We start from the raw sequence: 17359 nt of genomic DNA on the forward strand, positions 1-17359 counted from the left end.
TATTATTATTATATTATTATTATTATTATTATTATTATTATTATTATTATATTATATTATTATTATTATTATTATTATTATTATATTATATTATTATTATTATTATTCTTATTATTATTATTATTATTATTATTATTATTATTATTATTTATTATTATTATTATTATTATTATTATTATTATTATTCTTATTATTATTATTTTATTATTATTATTATTATTATTATTATTATTATTATCTACAGTAACAAACTGATCATTAAGAAGATATTTGTTTTCCTAATATTCTTTATCATTGATTTCTTTGACAGACAGAATATGACAGAGTTGATTCCTGATTTGTTAGCTAAAGGTGCTGATGTGAACGGATCTGGATTTGAGAACAAGCAACCAAGTATTATGCATTATGTCCCAGCCTATATCAGTAAGTTAACTCATTTGGATTTCACCTATTTATTATTTATTTATTCAAAAGTGGTGATGGTCCCTCAAGCTTTGTTGAAGAGTCAATTTTGTGGTGTGTTATGGTTGAGCTTTCTGGTCCTCTAAAGTTCTGCTGTTTAACTCAGAGTGTGAGTTTAGGTCCCAGTTATTACAGTTATGTCAATGAGCAAGACCCATATAACTATAACTGCTTCTCTCAATATGTCCATGCAGGAAGAATACATCCCTAACAGGAGTACACAATCTGCGAAACATTGCCGACAGTGACGCTCCTCAGATTCAAATTTTAGGGCAAACCTTTTTACACAAACACAATACTTTTAAGTGAAATCTTTCTCAAATCTGTAGCAGTTATGCCCACACAAAAAGAGTAATCCCCAATGAATACACAATCTGAGAAATGTTACTGTGGTAGCGCTTCTCAGATTCAAATTTGAATCAAATTTGAATCAAACTTGATTCAATTTAAAAACTGTAATTGTTTTATATTACTGCATTTCTTGAAGTGAAACGTATCCCAAAATAATTTATACAATTGAAAGCTGCTGTAGGATTCTAACCCAAACTTTTTAATGCTGTTAATTTTAAGATTGATCACCAAATGTACACCTTCCCTTTTGACTTCTTATTGAAGGCAAGATTCCAGCACGAATCTCAACAGCTAAGAAGCTCTTGGCTGCTGGAGCTTCATTGACCTCCGTGGATGATAACGAGAGAACGGTTCTCCATAATGCTGTCAATATGGAGCAGTCGAATGTAACTACAGAGTTTCTTGAACTCCTACTGGACCATAATGTGGATGTCTTTGCCCTGGATGCAGATGGAAGACTTCCCCTTCATTATGCAATCTACAAGTGCAGGTATCTTAAAATCAGATTGAACTATTATTTGTTAAAAAGTGCACTACCCTGGGTTATACACACGGGACCAATGGCTTTGCGTCCCATCCAAAGGACATACAGCATTATGGTTATGTGTCTTGCTTAAGGACACAGGTGTCATGACTGGGCCTTGAACCCACACTCTACTGATCAGAAACAACAGAGCTTGAATCCGGTGCTCTTAACCGCTGGACCATGACACGCAACCCTTAAGGTATCCCATGGTTGCTGTTTCCCAGGTTGTATTCAAGACTTGGTTTGATCCCTGGCTACACAGTAGCTAACAGTTAAATGGCTTCTGACTAGATATAAACATAAACATATCAAGTTATTGATGAGGCTTTTTGCATTAGGTGCTTTACAAATGTATTTATTATGATTATTATTATTAATACTAGTGAGACTGCCAACATAGGGCTGGATAGCTCAGAGGTAAACGTTGGTATGTCAATCTGAAGGTCATTGTTTCAAGTCTTGCTCCAGTCAATGTTTCTTTATTCAAACCTCAACTGTTTAAAACCAACCCAGTTAGTTTATCTTGTGATTTGTTACTTGACATCCGATATGCTGTGAAAAAATAACTCAAATTTAAAAAACTATGTTTTTCTTTTAGCATGTATGGGAAACAGGGAGGACAATTTGATATGTCACTTGGCATAGATCCCATAGAGACTGTGTCACTATTGGTAGATGCTATGGAGGGAAAGGAGTTGAATCGAGTGGATAGCATTGGTCGAACTCCTCTACACTACGCTGCATACAGAGGAGCATTGAACTCTGCTATGTACATTGATGAGGTAAAATAACAGTTAGTCAATCAAATTCTGTATATTTTGTGAATAAATAAAGTGTTTGTTTTAAAAAGTAACAAAAATGTCAATCACTCACTTAATCAATCAATCAATCAATTAATCAATCAATCAATCAATCAATCAATCAATAAATTCCATTAATTTTGCTTTTACCCATGTGTGTTAGCACTGTAGACTCAGTACTTGCCCGAGTCCTGTGAAAAAAATCACAGCATATTACTCGGGTGGGATTCGAACCCACGACCCTTGCAATTCTAGAGCAGTGTCTTACCAACTAGACTACCGAGGTTGCCCGGTAGCTAGAGGCAGTTTGAGTCCCATGTTTTGGCAGCGTGTACTGCAACGATATATTGGATGTTAAATTTGCATCGGGGATAAAGAATACTATTTTTGTTTTTACCCATTTACACCGAGGTGTACTCAGTACTTTTTCAGTACTTTTAATAACACGCATTTTACTCTGGTGAGATTCGAACCCACGACCCTTGCAATTTTGGAGCAGTGTCTTACATAGCTAGAGGCAGTTCAATTCCTATGTTTTGGCAGCGGTTACCACAATGATATTATAGATCAATTCTAGTTGCCTTTAGAGGGGCTTAGAAGTGAAGGAAAGATTTAAGAAAAAAGAGTTCACAGAATGACATGTGGAGATGACAGTGCAAAGGAGTTAAATTGTGTGTTGTTTTCTGAATGTTTTTGAAAAACTACCGAGGTTTATTGATGTATTAATTTGAAGTTGTTATGATTTATGATTTATGATTTAATTCAGAGGATTGATGACTTTGACATGGAGGATAAATTTGGACATACACCGTTAGCTTTAGCCGTATTAGGCTGTGAAGAAAGGTATGTGTCATTTTGCCGGTTATATCTTGGGAATATTGCCATACCCCAGGTCTACCAAGGCTCATACACTGTGTACAAAGCAATGGGTACAGGATATGGCAACATCATGGGTCTACCAAGGCCCATACACTGCGCACAAAGCAATGGGTACAGGATATGGCAACATCATGGGTCTACCAAGGCCCATACACTGCGCACAAAGCAATGGGTACAGGATATGGCAACATCATGGGTCTACCAAGGCCCATACACTGCGCACAAAGCAATGGGTACAGGATATGGCAACATCATGGGTCTACCAAGGCCCATACACTGCGCACAAAGCAATGGGTACAGGATATGGCAACATCATGGGTCTACCAAGGCCCATACACTGCGCACAAAGCAATTGGTACAGGATATGGCAACATCATGGGTCTACCAAGGCCCATACACTGCGCACAAAGCAATGGGTACAGGATATGGCAACATCATGGGTCTACCAAGGCCCATACACTGCGCACAAAGCAATGGGTACAGGATATGGCAACATCATGGGTCTACCAAGGCCCATACACTGTGTACAAAGCAATGGGTACAGGATATGGCAACATCATGGGTCTACCAAGGCCCATACACTGCGCACAAAGCAATGGGTACAGGATATGGCCCCTGGGCATTGAGACGTTATTGGAAATGCTATCTATATAAAACTTATTATTACTGAATTTAATATGTTGTATAATAACCGAGTAGTGTTATTCGATTCAATTCAATTCAATTCAAACAACATTTATTTCCATATCACAGAAAGATGAATATACAGAAGTGCATGCAGAAAATAGACAACTAATTAAGAAAACTATCAAAAGATGCATACTAAATGGCCATATAATAAAAACAAACTTAAAGAGGAAGTGACATGGGGGCAAATCCCAGAAGAGCAGGGCTTAGAGAGGGATGCCTTAAAAGGACAGAAAGACAGACAAACAAGCGGACAATTCAACAATAGAAAAAATGAATAAACTATTGTATAGAGCAGGGGTTGGCAAAAAGAGAGAAAAAAAAAGAGCAATTAGGAAAATATTTAAGTGAAAATAAACAAATTATTATTTCACTAGCATTGCCACATGGTTGATCCACAAAGGAGCTGACATCAACAAGATGTTAAAAATTGATTTGGATGAAAGCAAAACCGCTCCCCAGAAACAGCTCTCAAAAGACTACTGGATATGGAAGCCCCAAGATATTCCTGAGAAGCCTAAATCAAAGATTGAGGCCTCTTTGTTTCATGGTATCGTCCATGAACGTTGGCAAGGTGCTGTGTACGTCATGATGAATAGAATCAACAAGTTTGGCATCTCCTATGTCAATGCTATTGAGGTAGGTCTTAAAGGGATTGGGTCATTTTTGTATGACACGGCACAATTTTACTCCAAGTGAATTCCTCACTCTGAAACGTATATGGCCAGAATAATAGTTGTTCAGAATCTGGTTTGAAATTGTTTTCTTAATATTTTGCTTGAGATGTAAACTTGGAGAACTTTCTTTCTGACCTGATGTAACATTCCTACAGTAAAGGTGTTCATTTTAACAATTCTATGTTATGGGGGGAAAAAGCGCACAAGCTCAAAATTATTTAGTGACGTTTCAAGACTACACTATCGGCTTCATCAGACTGGCAACTCATCTTGACTGGTTTTCTCCTTTTCTAGTTATCAGAGACAACTATAGAGGGTACAATTAGTGTTGACTTTGTTCTTTCCATGCCTTAATAGGCCGTGCTGTCAGATCAGCAGTTTCAACTAGCGTATGAACTCGTACGTAAACAGCGTGATTCAAACAAACTGCAGTCAACAAATAACAAAGATCAGAACCTTCTCCATGTACTGGCAATTCATGCTGATAAAGGAGCTGCATCAGAGACCATCATTACGGTGAGTGCAACAAGAAATACAGTGGCTAGTTTTTTTATAAATTACTCCAATACTTTAGAGTCAAAAGTATGGCTTAATAGTACACTGAAGCATTTCCTTGTTTGTTTAAAGGCATGGTCACTGTTGGTAATTACTCCAAGTAATTGTTAGCATTTAGCTGCCGGTGCTGCATACTCCTAAGGAGTTGTGATTGTTTTAGGAACCCTTTTGGCTCAATTTTAACAGGAATACTGTAAAGCATACAAATGATTCTGTAACTACATTGTTATAATGTCACTTGTAGATCACAACATCTCTCCTTGATCATGGTGTGAAGTTGTTTGCTAAAGACTACAAGGGATGTACTCCATTGCACTATGCTGCCATTAATCTCAACAAACACGTGTGTCGTATCTTCCAAGGTATGATTCAATATTGGATTCAAAACTGCCTCAAGCCACCTGGGCCCGATTCCATAAAGCCTGTAAGCACAACAACTTGCTAAGCATAGAATAGTTGTGCTTAACAGAGCAGGTAACCTGCCAAAAATACATTAAGTTTTCATTCTTGTGACTGATTCCCCACTAACTTGTTGTTTAGCAAAGAATTTTGTTTATAAAATTGAGTTTATAAAATTGGGCCCTGCTCTAGCAAGTCAAAGGTCATGGGTTTGAATCCCAACGGGGTGATTTGCCTGTGGATTTTTGTTTCCACTCGACTTGAGGAAAGTACTCAGTGTAGTACTTAGTGTACATCAAATAATCTTCATATTTTTTATCTTTTGCGTAATAGTATTTTGATTGATATTTTCTTTCAGACAAAGTCCCCTCTGATTTTAAGCAATGTTTGACATGCGCTGACGATCAGGGAAGAGTGCCCCTGGTATCGATGTTCTGGGGTCTGACATTTCAAGACAGTTCTAAGACCATAATCGAGTGAGTACCAGGACAAAATTTCATAGAACTGCTGAACGGCCGTTTTTTGTTCTCACTTTATGATTTCCATGTCATAGGATTGCTGACTGTGAGCAAAAGGGGAAAGCCATGGCTAGCCATCCAGCATTTACAAGCAGCAAGTGATATGCTAACTAATTGCATATTTTCCAGCTTAGCAATTGTTTGTGCTAAACCATGTAAACTAAGCAGAAAATATTTGCCAGCGGCTCTTTGAAACTGGCCGCAGATGTTTTCAAGGCAATATGTGCTTGGACTGATGGTAGTAACTGAGTGGGCATTCTTTAACAAACTAACATCATTATCCTTGGGATTTAGACCAAGCCTTCAAGAATGATTCTGCTAGGGATGGAAATGACAGGCAATTAATTAAGGGAAAAAAGGGTAGCGACAAGTTCTTAAACTGCCATGCAGTGCAATAAAGGCCAAAGCTAAAGGCAAGGGCCTTTGCACGGCCACGACACTGGAAGTTTAACAACGAGTCACTACTCTTTTATTCCCTTTCATAAATGCCTTTTTGGTTAAAATGCGTAATAAAGTAAGACACTCTGTAAATCTTATCCATTTTCTGACGTCCTTGACCTCTGTACGTGTGTTGCATTTTTATGACAGAGACAGTTTTCGACTATGCATTCGTGCGCGTAGTAGTATGAAGCTAAACGTATCTGAAAACAACTGGTTATAAACAGCTCCAGCTGGTCATTATCAACCGTTTAAACACCCCCACGTGACGCGCTCTCCACCAATAGGAGTAGCGAAACTGTCTGAGGTATTTATGAATATTTGTTTGTGTTTATTATCAGGATGCTCCAGGAGAATAAGTCAAATCTTGATGTTGAGGGACGTCTTCCAGATGTCAGGATCCTCTCCCATGAGAAGAGGCACAAGTGTGACTCCTTAGAGGAGTGGTATCATGATCTACCATTAGAGAAAACCATTCATGTAACACCGTTAATCTTCACTATTCACATGAACTCATTTGAAGGGTGTCAGTTTCTACTGAAGAAGGGAGCTGATCCAAACCAAGCTGATAAAGATGGTGTGACGCCATTGATGCACGCAATCATACAGGTAAGTAGTTACTATTTGCTTATCAAGGGGTAAATTACATATTGATTGAAATAGCTAGAGAAAGCAACGGCTTGAACAAGGCTTATCATTTCTAAGTTTTTTTTCCTGATGTCAATATTTTCTCAAAAGGAAGAAAGAAATCATCCACTTTTTGTCTGAAGCTGTAGTTTTGTTATTTTGCAGATGCACATAGTCTGTAAAACCCCTCTAAGACCCCTTGCATTGACGTCACACGCTCAAAAAGCATCCTCACTGGGGTCAAAAAGCCGTTCTTTGTGGGTTAAAACGTGCGCATCAGTGTAGCGTTTGGCGTTATGCAAGGGGTATATTGTAATATTTGAGAGGTTCTGGTTCTGGCTTTAGAGGGCCAGTCCCACCAGCCTTTTTTATGTAACTTTGGCACTCGTCTGGGTCTAGTATCATCCCTGTAATATTACGCATGTAATTAAAGACTGCAGTATTTCAAATCTCTTTGTTTTATTTGTTTGGACAGAATGAGATAGTTCTTGTGAATGTGCTACTGAATCATGAATACGATCCACTTAAAGCAGGGAAAAAGAAGATAAGTGGTGACGACACATCACCACTGTGGATAACAAACACCTTGGATCAAACTAGTAAGATTACTCTCTCAATTTACATGAATCTAATGGTATTATTGATTTTGGTTTTTACCCATTAAACACTGATGTGTGTTTAGCACTGTATACTCAGTACTAACCCGTGTTCTGTAAAAAAAAAAAAAACATCACAGGCATATTACTCGGGTGGGATTCAAACCCCTGACCTTTCCAATTCTAGAGCAGTGTCTTACCAACTAGGCTGCCAAGATTGCCAGGTGGCTAGAGGCAGTTCCAATCCTATGTTTAGCATCAGCGGATGCTGCAAACGATTTAATAGATGAATTTTAAATAAGGTAATAAAAGAGTAGTGACTCGTTCTTAAACTGTTGTTCAGCTCGGGCATTTATTGCACGGCCACGACTCTGCAAGGTTTTAAACGGCAGTTTAAGAATGAGTCACTACTCTTTTATTCCCATTCATAAATGCCTTTTTGGTTAAAAGGTGTAATAAAATAAGAAACTCTGTAAAACTGTTTTCCGACGTCCTTGAGCTATGTACGTGTGTTGCATTTTTATGACAGAGACAGTTTTCGGATATGCATTCGTGCGCGTAGTATGCATCTAAACGTATCCGAAAACAACCAGTTATAAACAGCTCCAGCTGGTCATTATCAACCGATTAAACACCCCCACGTGATGTGCTTTCCACCAGTGGGAAAAGTGAAACTGTCTGAGGTATTTATGAATGAATTTAAATCGGGGATAAAGAATATTCATTTTGGTTTTTACCCAAATACACTGATGTGTGTTTAATAACTTTAATTGATCACAAACAAACAGTCCTGCTTATTAAGTCCTACCTGTGGAGGTAGGAAATTAGTCAGGTCTTCTACTTTTGCTTAGTTGATCGTGGGAACTTCTCGTTATTAACTTCAATGCCGTGAAGTGAGTTCTTTAATGGTCTCAACATTTTGACTAGCCTGATCTATTCATCATCAAGAGACTGTAGAATAGAATAGCAAGACACGTTCTCAAGAAAACTCTTGACAAGTAGATACATACACCAAACAAACAAACAATTTGAATATGCATTAATACCTCACAAGTAGATACATACACCAAACAAACAAACAATTTGAATATGCATTAATACCTCACCATACATTGCCTCAAAAACCATATCATGTCATCTATGTAATTTTAACACATTTTTACTCCACAGAGTCTAAAGGGAATAAACAGACCAGAGTATCCATCAACGTGAATGATGCCTATGAAATAGATGGAAAACAAGACCAAAACAAAGGTAAAAATAAGCTACTTGCAGACATTTTGAGGTCAAACAACACACACGAAGTTCACTCAAAATTTCAACGCAATTTTCATGATGCTCAGAAGAACCAGACCATTATGTGTTGATGGGGCTGCCTGGGGCGCCCTTGCATCCCAGGTCAAAATTCCAGTTGAACCTAGTTAAACTGGGTTTAACTGGAACTAGTTGAAAACCAGTTGATAAACTAGTTAAAAATATTTAAAACCAGTTGGTTTAATATGGAAAATAGACAGAAACCAACTGGTTTATAATTTCAACCTAGTTGAACACAGTTTAACGTAGTCCAAACGAGTTGGTTAATATGGAAAATGGACGTGTTTGGTCACTATCCAGTTGAACCAGTAAACGAAAGGTTGCTTTAAGGCCGGTTTATATTCGGTTGCGCGATGGTCGTGCGATGGAAATCTTGATGCGCGATCCTAAAAAAAACACAGTTTATAGTCATTGCTGAGACCTTATGATTTTTATGATCGCGTGTCAAGATTTCCATGACGTGACCATCACGCGACCGACTATAAACCGGCCTTTATTATATCTTTGCTTCAACTTGAGTTATTTACTTTTAACACATTCTTTGCAGTTCCAAAGCTTCAGAAGACCAGCAAGCTCAATCTAAACGCTGTGGATTCAAAGGGTCGTACAGCCATTCATTACTTGATGAAGTCATGCAACGTTGGGACCTATGAGAATGTAGAGGTACTGGAGCTATTAGCAAGACTAAAAGCCAAGCTGTCAGAGATAGACGCTGATGGGAAAACTCCACTAGACTATGCTATGGAGTGTGGATCTCATAAGATGGCTGAAGCTCTGCAGAAATTGACTAAAGTTGCACCACAAAGAAAGGTCAGTTCTAACAGTCTGTGCAAGTATCACAAGTATTAAAATATATGGACCTGTTGAAGTATGCAAAGTTTGTTTTCTTTACGCATTAAAGCAATGAACAAGTGACCAAAGTGGTCCCAGAATCATTTGAATACACGCAAGACTTGCAAGACCTTACAGACACTTTATATCAGGAGGCATTGCAGTGTGACATGTAGTAATAATACCTGGCGCTTTGTATCCTTTGGCAAAAGGCGCGTTATATGTATTATTATTATGTAACGTCACACTATTCAATCTACAGTCAACAAGTTCTAGGCAGTCTCCAAGAAGTTAACACAGTCTTCTCGACATGGTGAAATTTTGGCAGCGAAGTGTACTTTCAATGTGTATTTTCTGCTGTGCTGTAGGTTGTGTGTGATGGTGTGATGTGAATGTTTCTTAAACTATCGTGGCATAGCATGGCCAATCGGTTAAGAGCACTGAACTCAAGCTCTTGTGTTTCTGATCAGCAGGGGCCAATTTCATAAAGCTGCTTTAGCATAACATTTGCTTAAAGCACGAAAATAGCTCGCTTGTTACTGGCCAAAATTTCATGCCATATACATTGCTTGTAACTGGTATTTAGCTGTTGTTTATTTAGCATAACAATTGAGTGGAGTCTTGACAGGTAGTCTGATTTTACTAAGCAAGGATTCTTTTGCTTAAGCAAAATTTTGTGCTTAAGCAACTCTATGAAATTGGGCACAGAGTGTGGGTTAACAAGTCCTATACTTGACCATTGCTATGTCATTCAGATGGGACATTATAAGCTGTATGTCCAGTGCACTAGGTTTGGTAGCGCACATTGAGAACCCAGAACACAAGGATTGGTAATAATAATAATAATAATATCCAAGTCTTATATAGCGCACGTATCTACCAAACAAGGTACTCAAGGCGCTGAGTATATACAAACTTTCAGAATGATGAATTCTGAGACCAATTATTAAGCAATAATTACAAGGTGCTACGGGCATGAAGCTGCCACAACCAGGAACACGGGGGCGAACCCCTTCTCTTTTCGATAAGTGCGCTGGGTTCTTTTACATGCGTTACACAACACATGGGACCAACGGCTTTACGTCCCATCCAAGGACACAGCAATGGTTAAGTGTCTTGCTTAAGGACCCAAGTGTGATAGCTCGGGATTCAAACCCACAATGAACCCACACTCTGCTGATCAGAAACACCAGAGTTTGAATTCGGTGCTCTTAACCGCTCGGCCACGACACTTCCATAGCACACTTTAAAGAACCCAGAACACTTGGTGTGGAGAAGTAAGTGTTACTACCCTCCTGTTTAGGTTCACACAGCAAGCACCCTTGTTTTCAGGTTTCCTCACAGGCTTGGGAGCTACAGTGATTAAGTTCACATGTGGCATCCTTTGTTTCATTACCAGAAATATTTGATAACATTATTTATGATTTGTGTAGGTGTATCCCAAGCCTGTATGTTCGGTATGGTCAGATGGTATAAACTCTCCAATCCCACAGCTGAATGTGGATGAGGATGCCGAGGCCATGATTCAACAACTTGAAGCAGAACGAAGCAAGACTAGAGTAGTGGAGGAGTTCATACCAAAAGTGGATAAGAAATCAGGAATGACTGTTGGAGGGTGTGTAGACATTGAGACTCATTTGCATAATGTATTCATAATTATTTGCATAATGTTGATGTTTTTCATCACGGCCTTTCATAATCATAAATACATTGGACATATGAAGTCTCAAACTCAATTCAAATATTTCAGTGAGAAATTACTTCTTTCTTAAAACCTACCTTACTTCAGAAGGAGCCATTTCTCACAATGTTTTATACTATTAACAGCTCTCCATTGCTCGTCATCAATTAAGTTTTTATGCTAATAATTATTTGAGACATATTTCTAATCTCATCTGGGAATCTGTCTTTGACTGTTTTTTAATTGATATTAGATTGGTTCTAATGGATGAAGATCAGAACCTTCCCTATGATGTCATCATGACCAAAGTAGAAGCACAATATGGCCGTTATGGGATGAATAACTTCTATAAGATGCAGGTAAAGATTATTTATTTATTTATTTATTTATTTATTTATTTCCACAAAACCTCCAAAAAAGGAGAAGATAAAAAGATTTATAAAAATAACATCAAATAACATTAATTGTAACTGAAAAAATGTAAAGGAATCTCGGTACATACTTGTTTTGTGTGTTGTTTGGGCTTTTAAAAGCAAGATACACAATTTTTGGAACTTTATTCACACCGTGCAAAGCTTCAAACATCACTTGAGGTAAAACATATTTGACCATTTTAAACTTGTGCCTAATTTAAGTGCTATTTGAAAATTAAAAAAGGCTTTTTCTCAAAATGAAATTGGAAGCTCATCAACATGGTCTGTTCAGTGTCTTCCAACTTGGCATAAAATCTACAGTTTCAATTTGAAATCAACTCTGCCTGAAATTAATAAATGCCACTCATTAAACCATTTTGCATCAATCCTATTTCAGATTATACATCAGGTTGCTAAGGATGTGAATGTTCTGTTTACTCGTTGGGGTCGGATCTGTGATGACGGCCAGTTTCAGAAGACGCCATTTGGCACCAAAGAGGCAGCCATTTCTGAATTCATGAAGATCTTTAAAGCCAAGAGTGGGAATGACTGGACTAGTGTAGCCAAGTAAGTATTAATAATAACAATAACAATAAAAATAGGTATTTATAGACGCTCCCCATAGAAAACTATATCACAGCGCTTACAAAAACTGAAAATACACAATAAACAACAAAATGTTTGAACAATGTTTGAAAAGCATAAGAAAAAGAGAAAAGCTTAAACAGGGAAGAGATGTGTTTTCAGAAATTCTTTAAATTGGTCTGTGGATTTAGCAGCATTAAATAAAAGCTTATGGAGAACCTCTGCCTTCAGCAATCTGCGATCCGGTTCGAATCTAAAGCTAAGGCCATCTACCCTACTCGTTATAAAAAAATATATATTCCCATTTCAGTTTCCAGAAGAAGCCCAGTAAGTACATGTTGGTTCAGTCGGACCCTGCAAGAGCTCATCGAAATAAAGCAATCGGTGAATTCCGCTTTAACTTGGAGTCTCCCGTACCATCTAAACTACCAGAAGGAATCCAGAATGTCCTTTTAGAGCTGGTAAGATTATTGGACTCAAGTTTGTTTACATGGTTGTCAGGGGAATTCGGGATTAAAAAAACCTTGAATTAAATATTGTTATTGACAAAATGCGGTGTATTTTGAGCTGATTTATAACTGAAATGGTTTCTTTGGACTCTTAATAATTGATTTTTAAGAGAAGCAAATATCGGCGTTGAACAAAGAAAAAGTAACTTATTTATTTCTTTGTCAAGTTGTTTGTCACAGCTAATTATATTTTCTCAAAAAAAATTAGAGTGGGATTTAAAGCAATGACCTCAGGATTAGCGTGCCTGCACTCTATCAACTGAGCTACACAAGATATCTTTATCTAATTTTATTTACATATAGAAAGTATAAGTATTTGTAAAACTATTTTATACAACTTTAAGAATGGGGCTTTTTCATGAGCAGCAACGGCCCTCTTGAATACTCCGCCAATAGCATTTGCACAGCTTCATCCTCAGACACATTAATTGTGTTTCTTTTCATCTCCAGCGCCTCGGGAAAGTGTTCTAGGTAGATGGCGCTATATAAATACTCATTATTATTCTTTACTAGGTGTAGTGTTCTTCTGATGCATTTTAATACACAATTTTTTGATTGAATATTTATGGAGGCTGATTTTGGCTTTATGTTTTCCTCTTCAGACGAGACCTCAGACATTGAAGGAAGCCATGATGGACACACACATCGACCATGATGTCATGAACTTCAGTCTCCTTCCTAAGGATGTATTACTGAAGGCACAGGAGATCTTAAAGCAACTCGAGTAATGACTTTTTATTTAATAATAATAATAATAATTTATTGGTTTTATATTGTGCTCTCTCCAGGACCAGCTTGTTCGAGGGCGCATAACAGTAGAAATGGCAAAAGATTAAGAAAATTACATACATTAAGTGAACAGTTTTAAGAAAAGTACACCAGTAAAAATATATGCAAAATTGCTCTAACAATTTTACAGGCTAAAAAAGGTGCATGAACACCATAAAACAAAGAAGGTAGAAAAAACAATGCAACTTTGGTGCAAGAAAACATTTAAAAAGTTCACACACAAATATAAACTATAACATTAAAAACCAACGGATACACATTACCAAAGGCTTTCTTATACTGTCATAATAATTTTGGAAATTACTTGGGTGTAATGACTTAGCTACTACTGCGTGAGTGATGACTGCATGAGTTGTTTGTTCCTTTGTGATTCGGACTAAAAACAAATCCATTTGTAACATAGGTTCTTTTGGTATAAGCAGTTTGCAACAGCTAATTCTATTTTCTTGTGTTTATTTTGGTACAGGGAGAAGATACAGAAAGCTGATAAGGACCGACATACGATTTCTGCTATCGATTATCAAGCTGCTATGGAAGAGGTAAACAGAAACATAGTTTAAGAAGGTCTCCAAGGTTAAATTCAGTTTTGTGATGCACTAATTTTTCCATAAATGGAGACCTCAAAGTGGGAACAATTTACAAGTCTCTTACCTTGCGTTTAAATGGTATAACAATGGTATAATTTTGTTAATGCTCTTCCAGATCTAAATTTTAAATCTGACCTTATATAGGACAGCAAAAACAAATAGATCTGTATTTAAATAAATAGTGCCACCGGTCAAACGGTCACATTCATTGCCATTGATTGAATGTCATCCAAATTCAGTAATGAACTGAAAATTTACATACATACCTTATATTTGAAATGAGATCTCATATCGAACAAGTGTTTTGGGATGTGGACAAAAGTTGCACTTGAAGGGTATCAAACACAGTGGCATTTTACACCATTTTAACATGAGGTAAGTGACTTGCAACTTTTTTCTCATTGTAATAAGGACTCTATATATTGTAAAATGAGTGGATCATTAATTGTAGTCCATTTTTAGTGAAAGTGAAGTACTGTTCCATTTGTAATGACCTTAGTTTCTTCTTTCCTAGATTTATGCGTTGAGCAATGAGTATTTCCACTTAATTCCTCAAGAGAATTTTGCTCATGATCGTATGAAGCCACTAACGGACATCTATTCATTACCTGAACACCAGAAGAATCTTCAGAAACTTCTAGAACTTGAGATCACAAACAGGATTCTACTTGGTGCCACGAACAGGAAGGAAGGTAAGTACCACTTGTTCCTGTTTTACAAAAGCCATATATTTGGCGCTTTTAAACAATATATCGAAGCTGCGTTATACTGGGTGCGTTCGATTAGCTTCATTGTGTCGACTCGCGGTGCTCATTCAGTCAAGCCCCTGGACAAGAGCTAATCGAACGATCACTCACCCTCTGTTGGTGAAGTCATGCACCTCGGGCCAGCCCCAAGTGACCCGTTCCACAAGCAGGGCACTTGGGGCTGAACCGGGTGAGCCCCTGGAATGACGCCAAAGCTATTCGAACGTACCGGGGGAAGATCAGGTCGACCCGGGGAAGCTAATCGAATGCACCCAACTACCCCTGGATCAAAGGGCCTTAAAAATTGCAGAAACCATCTCAACTTCTTAGGAGTATGCTGCACCGGCAGCCAAATTAGCACACAGGTTGCTTATCATTCACATCAATAATCTCTATCTGTGCATCCATTCACTCCTAATGAGAAGTAATTGGAGTCAAGTGTCTTAGCCAAGGACTCTCAGTGTCACAATTGCGATTCAAACCCACACTCTGATGACTCGGTCATCAGAACTTGAGTTCAATGCTCTTTAATATTTCAACTCAACCCAACATTTATTTCACTTGGCCAGTATTACACTATTTGTAATGTTTTATGGTATTTTTACATTGTGAATAAATTTGTTTGACAATTGCTCTTTTCTTTGGTTTTTCAATTTATTTCCAAAAACATTTTATGTGAAGGAAACATTTTTTTGCAAACTTCATGGAAATCTTACTGTGATTTCCTTCACTTTAAGCTATGTTTTGAAGTTTGTCTTCTGGTTTCATATTTTTGTTTAAATAGAGATTAAACAGCTAGACTGATCCTATCTCGCCATGGTTTGCAGAGTGTCTTTTTAGTTCCATGTAAATTTATCTTATTTTTTTATTGATTCCCTAGAGATAAATCCTCTAGACTACATCTATCATGCCTTGGGATGCAAAGTCAAATTGATGGACAAAGATGATGTAGAGACACAACTCATCCTTCAAAATATACACAACACATGTGAGTAGTTGGAAATGGTACCCTTTATTGACTAGTATCAAGTAATAAACCATAAGCTGAATCGGGTAAGTTTTTAAATAGTGGGGTTTGAACAAAGAAATACTGACTGAAGCAAGTTATTGAAAGTTATGAGTATGAAAGAGATTGGCTGTTGCCAGCTTGGTGTTTATATCCCCTTGTTGAAGTTGGCCAGGAAGATCACTAAAAGACAGACAGACACACAGACAGAGAGCCATGTTTAGGAGAAAAACATTGTGGGCTTTCCCCAGGTAATGTTCTATGATCCCTTTTTAAAACTTTTCCCTGATAAAAACATGGTGGGGCTTAGCCGAAAATGTAATATTTATTATGTTTTCATTAAAAAAAACTGCCTACACCGAGCTCTCGTACGCCCAGACAGACAGCCCGACAGTAAGAGAGACAGATATATGTATCGGAATATAGAGTAGTTACCATTGATTTGCATTAACCATTCCCTGTAGGTTGGAACAACCACCCTAAGATTGAAGCCTTCTTCAGGCTATCTCGTCTCGGTGAGGATAACAGATTGGAATCTTGTAAGATGGACAGACAGACAGACAGACAGACAGACAGACAGACAGATAGATGTGTCGGAATATAGAGTAGTCACCATTGATTTGCATTAACCATTCCCTGTAGGTTGCAACAACCACCCTAAGATTGAAGCAATCTTCAGGCTATCTCGTCTCGGTGAGGATGAGCGAATAGAATCTTGCAACATGAGGAATCATAGACTCTTATGGCATGGTAGTAGCACAGTTAACCTTCTGAGTATCATGAAGCAAGGGCTGCTTGTATCACCCAGGGAGGCTGCCATCACGGGCAGTAGATTCGGAAAGGTTAGTCCATCTAAGAACATCTCTCAGGACTTGAAATAATAATCATAATAATAGTAACCAGTTTTTATATAGCGCTTCACACCCAAAGGGCATCTCAAAGTGCTTCATTCCTTAAACCATCTCAGCTCCCTGTGGAGGTATACAGCGCAACAAATATGCGCTACTCGGCTATATCAATAACAAGAACTATCTCTGCCCTTACAGGTACCCATTTACCCCTGTAAGATTATTACAGATTAGGATTTACCCACTTGTAAGATTATTTGAATAAGAAAATTGCTTTGTCAAGTTAAGGACAGGCTAGATATATGTTCTATTGAGTCTGATTTAAGATTGTTTTGCCCTTGGGAAAAAATGAGAAAAACTGTATTTAAGGAGCCTGAATTAGTCTTCTCAATGTGTAGCTGTAGTTCAGCCCTGTACTCAAAAGTTCATCCTACCAAGGACCAAAAATATCATAAGTCCTAAGATTAATCCTACAAGTTAGGAAGAATTGGTGAAATATTGAGGTTTCAATTACATATGATTGGTGTGATTATTA

At 37.6% G+C, this 17359-nt stretch overlaps 1 protein-coding gene across 1 annotated transcript; it reads left to right on the forward strand.

The window, feature by feature from the left end:
- Nucleotides 1-310: 310 nt before the first annotated feature.
- On the forward strand, nt 311-16857 carry LOC117306730 (the record flags this gene model as incomplete). Its single annotated transcript, XM_033791207.1, has 21 exons — nt 311-423; nt 1078-1303; nt 1938-2121; nt 2906-2982; nt 4083-4344; nt 4740-4898; nt 5182-5299; nt 5695-5812; nt 6634-6901; nt 7395-7518; nt 8686-8769; nt 9377-9639; nt 11094-11275; nt 11595-11700; nt 12152-12321; nt 12650-12800; nt 13451-13572; nt 14104-14176; nt 14739-14916; nt 15851-15958; nt 16619-16857. Coding segments are annotated over 21 exons (3325 nt in total), but the record flags the coding sequence as incomplete, so codon positions are not given.
- Nucleotides 16858-17359: the final 502 nt, after the last annotated feature.

This window comes from Asterias rubens, unplaced genomic scaffold (genome assembly GCF_902459465.1).
Source record: "Asterias rubens unplaced genomic scaffold, eAstRub1.3, whole genome shotgun sequence".
In the NCBI taxonomy this organism is placed as follows: Eukaryota; Metazoa; Echinodermata; class Asteroidea; order Forcipulatida; family Asteriidae; genus Asterias; species Asterias rubens.